The sequence below is a fragment of the Colossoma macropomum genome, unplaced genomic scaffold (genome assembly GCF_904425465.1).
Source record: "Colossoma macropomum unplaced genomic scaffold, Colossoma_macropomum, whole genome shotgun sequence".
NCBI lineage: Eukaryota > Metazoa > Chordata > Actinopteri > Characiformes > Serrasalmidae > Colossoma > Colossoma macropomum.
In genome coordinates, this window is record NW_023494804.1 from 34,612,309 (window position 1) to 34,618,308 (window position 6,000).

General features: G+C 44.8%; 1 protein-coding gene across 2 annotated transcripts in view; it reads right to left on the reverse strand.

Annotated features, from left to right (window-relative positions):
* alcama (activated leukocyte cell adhesion molecule a) overlaps nucleotides 1-5,108 on the reverse strand; it is a 105,938-nt gene extending 100,830 nt beyond the window's left edge. For both annotated transcript variants that reach the window (XM_036594859.1, XM_036594858.1), the window contains exon 1: nucleotides 4,825-5,108. In XM_036594859.1, coding sequence (XP_036450752.1) covers nucleotides 4,825-4,882 — 58 coding nt within the window. In that variant the 5' untranslated portion in view covers nucleotides 4,883-5,108. The remainder of the gene's footprint in view (nucleotides 1-4,824) is intronic.
* Between the last annotated feature and the right edge of the window lie 892 nt (nucleotides 5,109-6,000).

Here is a 6,000-nt window from a genome sequence, read left to right on the forward strand (position 1 = left end):
CTTCTCAGTTAATTATATCACACAGATATGGATGTATCTAATTAATTCCTCACGTTTTCACAAAAGCAAGTAGAGCCAGTGGCAGCTGACTGGCAGGTGTGAGCCCAATAATCACTACTTTCTAATGTGGGAAAAAATTCAAGAGCTGCAGACCTTTACCCCTTCAATGGGCTGAAGTGTGGAAGGCTGTGGTCAGTGAAGATTTCTTTTGATGGCTATTGATTTTTCTTAAGTGTGCTCTGACATCCAGCCCGGAGCTCTTTTTATTTCACAGCTCAACAGAAAACAGGTCAGTCTCGGAGGAACCTGGGCAAGTTATAGCAGATAGAATTATCGCAGGTTTTTTCCTTTCTTTATAAGGTTCCATATTTGACTGTGCTGGGGAGGACTTTACAGTAGAAAGGCAAATGTTGGTCAAGCTCAATGCAATATCTGGTGGTTCCCTGTTCAAAATTGATCAAGGAGCCTATCATCTCTGGCTGCTTCTGTGCACCATTACCCAACCCACACTACAATGAACAATATGTTGGCCTCACTGTGTTTGCCGATTGCTGAAGAGAAGTTTGTTATACTGGGCACAACAAACAGTCATCGGTCAGCAATCTTGAAGGAAATGACAGTTTCCTTCTGCGGCGCGCATATAGTTTAGAGCAGGGAAGTACCCAAAGGTCAGCTTGGGACAGCTGCTTCTCAATGGTAATGCACTTCTTTCCCCTATCAGAGCATCTTTTTTGGTATGTGCTCATATGTTCAGGGTTATATAGTAATATACTGTATATATGTGCAAGTCAGACTGAGTTATTCATTTTACAGGAGAAACATCTGAGAAGATTAGATACGAGATCATTCATGTGCACAAGGAAGAGGAAAGTGAAAGGAAACAGGAGTTTCCAAAGCTGGAATTTAAAAAAAATTACTGAAAGATTTTGAGAAAGTGGGACTCCGAACACCCACGCAACACCTACAAAACCACGCCTGTACTTAGCAAAAGTTAAAAATTTCCAGTCCAAGTGGCCATTATGTTTTTTTTATTATTCCATTTAGTTATTCATTCATCGATTTATTTTTCAAAAGATATTTTAAGGACACTAAATATGAGACAATATAACAACAACAACAACAACAACAACAACAACAACAACAACAATAATAATAAGTCAAATGAAAGTACATAAAAAAACAGGGCTTTCTAAAACTTTGGTTCATCAAGTTGTTCATCCATTTATTCCTTTTTCAGAAGATATTTTTAATGAGACTAAATACAAGAAAACAGGAGTTTCCAAAACTTCACACAGAAAAATTAGGACTCCTACCAATCATGCAAGACCTAGTAGACCACCAAACTGTCACTATCAGATAAACAGTACTTATAGCTTTCATCTTTCAGGGAGAAGAGGATTGTCAACCCGTCTTTTGCGTAGTAATCTATGTTCAGTACACGTTGAGCGAAATAACAGGAACCACACAAACTGGCCTACTATACAATGTTCATCTAACTTGACTTCTGACTGTGACGACCCCATGATCCGTACAGATTCACATACCTCCATATCCATATTTTGAACACAGCCCTAAAATGCAGGCTGCATCAGACTCACACACAGCACCATGGCACTATAGACATGATAAAAACAGACTGGCAATCGAATGGTGAGGGGAAATAAGGTGGGGGTGCAGCTGAACAGATAGAATCTGTTCAGTTTAAACGAATGAAAGCTCTAGAGGCCGGTTAGTGCCGGGCCAGGCAGTAGGTCCCCCCCACTGGGGCTCCGATTAATCCATTAGCAGATGAGACGAGAGCAAGCTCAATGGACAGACAACACCCTGTGTGACACGCTGTGTGGAGTGAGGGTATACGGAGGAGACGTGAGGTCCTGGCGAAAGGCAGATGCCTCATCTGTCATCTGGTCAGAGGGAAATTACTGTAAAAGCCGTCTCTGAGGACAGGGCAGTAAGTATCCTTAGGTCTGCCTGGTGACACATCAATAAGTAATGCAGTAATGGACTCATCACTTCGAAGAGAAATATGGATGGATAGCCTAAACGCATAAGGCCAGCACAAACGACGCGTCAACCATAAACATGACGGATTGATGTTCGCATCCATTTCGCCACACAAACTCGTACGAGGTCTCTGATTTCCATATGTAGTTATTCTGAGCAGTACAAGGCCCTAGAGCCGTGTGTTTTTTTTTTCCCATGCACTCCCACTGACTTGAAAGCAATTCTATACTTTTGCTACAAAGAAATGAATATGCAAATACTAATTAGAGAGCTCTTTTAAGCACACACGCTTTCCTGTTTGATTTCTCATCGGAATTGACAGTAATCTGAAGCAGTTCATGTGTGCCAATACGCAAAGACAAACGATTCAGCGCCCATACTAAAATGCAAAAAGGACGGAAACAGGGGGGCTTTCTGCTGATTGCTCGCTCCACCGGCGCTGGGCTTTCCCAGCAGAGCTGCATCTAGGCACGGTGAACTTAATGGAATTTAAAATTCCTCACATAGTCCAAATCTGACTCTCCACCCTCTCTCTCTCTCAATTTTCAGTTCCTATTTATTGTGGCCGTTCACCCCTTCAGCAGTCAAATGTCATTCAGAATGACATCACTGGAGTGAAACCGCGTGTTCGTAAACAGAACGGAAAACACCAGCAGGCATGATTCAACGCTTACGCCTCATAAGTTGATGACATTTTCATTTAAAAATGTGCTACATTTTATCACCGAATCACAAATCCTTCACACAGAGCACTAACACTGGCCTTCAACCACTATAAATCAGAATGGGCCCTCGGAAAACAGTGAAAAGGTGTCACCCAAACAGCACCGCCATTCAAACCACAGATTAGTCATGGTGTTTACAGTCAAACTGAAGTGTGGGTCGAAGATGTGATAAGTGGAGGCTTTTAATCCAAACAGCACCAAGGTTTTGCTCCTGCATGAGAGAAATTAATTGAATGCTCAACCTCTGGGCTTACAAGGAAACTAGCAGCACTCTTAATCCTGACATGCATTTTACAGCAGAGCGCAAGGCCAGCATAACCAGCTAAGCCCAGAGGCAACGCTGAGAAGGGGAGAGCTGCAGGCTACGCAGCCTGGGACCACGCCCTTCCTTTTGTCAGGTAAGAACCTATAAGCCAACAGCAAGAGCACAGGGAGAATTTCCTACTCAGTGCTTGGTGCCTATGAACTATTTATAGCTCTTTCTGTATGCTTATTACGATGATAAATGGCTGCTGAAGGCTTCTTGTTTTCTGAGCAAACATTTTAAACAGTTGACTATTGTGCTCCATAAAGAGGCTGAGAAGAAGAATTCTTCTCAAAACTCTCACGAGGGGCTCATTTTCCTGCCGTGAGATGAGCTCCGCTGAAATTCCTCATATCGCATTTACAGTAATTAAACTGTAGCAAGCAGACAGGGTTCTGAAGGAATCAGTAAACAGAGCTATAGGCACAGCCACTGGCTCAGGACAATAGGTGAGCCCTTCAATTTTCACCCAATTCTTTGTGGCCGGTCATATCAGGCCTATTAGTCATTACTAGATCCATTTCTGTAAGCCTCCACCCCAAGGGTGGCTGAGGGAGTTTCATTCAACTGAGACAAAGGCGAGACTGTAGAGTAAAACTAGATTAAACTCACATTTAGAGAAAATGTGGCTTAGATCCACATCAAGGCAAGAAACAGTAACCTAAATGTGGCTTAGATCCACATCCAGATCAAAGGAGAAGGTAGCGGCGAACAGATTAAATCAGATCAGCAAATCTTTGCTGAGATTTTACGGTCGCTTATGATGGGACGGGATTCAATAAAGTCTCAGGAAAAAAAAAAAAGCCTGAACAAAGCAGCAGCCACCACCCGAATTCCCCCAAATGCCCAACACGGGCAGGTCTGACCACAACAGAGCAAACTCTGAACCAGAGAGAGAGAGAGAGCGAGAGAGAGAGGGAGGTACAGTGACGACTGACAACGAGAGAGAGAGAGAGATTACTGCCAAAAGTTTGGTAAGGATGACTCATGTGACACCCTAAGTCAGGCAATAGGCTAATGACTGACACAGCGCGGGTTCCCACCACGCACGCACACACACACACACACACACACACACACCCACTGCGTTTCCGCGCGGTTCTTGCTCACAGGACTGCCTGTCAGAGTTTGAGTCGAACAGACCAACTACAAAGAACTGAGCTCAACCGAGCTGGTGTGCGGAATGAATTAACGATGCCAGTAATATGTGACGTATTTAAATTAAGGTTCGACAGACAGGCACAAGTGTGAGGACTCAGATAGCCTCGCACTCGCCCTCCTCACTGCGGAATGACACCAAAACCGAAAGCTCAGAGTCGCTGGTCACGGTGACGTTAGCGATAGCAACAACAACGTTTCATTTCCGAGGCTTCTCAGTCAAACGTTCCGTCCCACCTTAACAAGGGGGCAGCCGCTACAGCCCAGGCGGTTCAGGTGCCAGAATAAGAGTAACCGCCGCACCATTTAAGGTGGAACGGAACATTCGAGTAAGAAGCGAATAGTTCACAGGGGTTTTTCTCTTTAGCGGTGTTATTCACAGCAGCAGGCTACTCTAAGGTTCACACATGGGTCTTCCACCACCGTCACCACAGCTTCCCCATAACACGCCGGGGAATTCAAGACCGTCTCATGCGCATTTCTGAATGACGGCACGAGCGCGTCGGTAACTCCTGAGGCAGCCCAGGAAGTCTGCTTCGTGTGAGAGCACTTGTTGATGTCTCCTCACATAATACAACGGAGAAAAAGTTATGTGGAAACGTCTGAAGGCGAACTTTCTTTCACACAGCCTACCTTGAGCAAACATCGCCGCCGCGAGGAAGGCACCGAAGAAACGGACAACCGCGTGCATCCTTCTCGAAGCCGGAGGAGGAGGAGGAGGTCTCCCGCTTACAGTCACCTGAGGAGCCGGAGAGCTTCTGAGTCCGACGAAAAAACGTCAAAGAAAACGACGGTGATGAAAAGCGTGTCGACTGTCGTCCCGCACGGATCACCGAGAGCGAAGAGAAGTTGTTTAGTTCAGCGCTGAGTCGCACTGAGAGGCGAAAGCAGCCCGAGCGAGCAGGTGAAGTGAGAGAGATCAGCGGCGGGAGGGGCTTTGAGGAGAGCGAGCGAGGAAGCCACACCCTCCGCCCCGCCCACTCAGCACACAGCCGCGCCCCCGCGCTTGGCGCTTCGTTTGGCGGGCGTGGTCTTTCCCTCAGGTAACATGGCGGCTTGTTTAAACAGCGTGGATAGTTTGGGATATTTGAAGTACTGTTTCAAGATTGGAGGGTTTGTTCATCTTAGAAACACGACGTTTGGCTTCTTGTGGTTTTTGTCTGAGGCCAACTTCACTATGGAACCACACAAGAGGAGGAATGCAGGTAAAAAGTGACATAAAACACATAATACAGTATAATACAATGCGATACAACACAACAGCACCCTCACAACTGGTTTAGGTGTAAGATGCTCAGTTTTAAAGGGGAATTCCACAGATTTTTTTCAAAGTTTCTGCAGAATTAAATGGTTAAGATGTAAACAAAGTTGTTCAGAGTGGGTTAGGTGAAGTGCACCATTCTAGAGAAAATTACCAAGTCAGACTTTTTCACAGTGGTGGTGATGGTAACCAGACGTCTGAAGTGGTTGATGCTTCTGGAAGCTACCTTAGAGAAAGCTCTTAAAGGAATGGTAGTGAATGCATTTCCTGATACCTGAGACATTGTTTTGTGATAGTTTTGAGAAGTTTTTGGCCAAAACATTTATTTAAAACACATTCATGACAGAGATGTAAATGAGAACGGCTTTCTGAGGCAAAGTAGTACCCAAAGAAAGCATTTATTCGAATTTACCACTATTTTACAAAAACTTGCAATTAAAAACTTAGAAAACGTGTAGATTCACTGGTCATTTTGGATACTAAATACAGTGGCTATTTGCGTCGTAGACATCTTGACCCCTGGTTCCTGTCTCCAACACTGTAAAGGC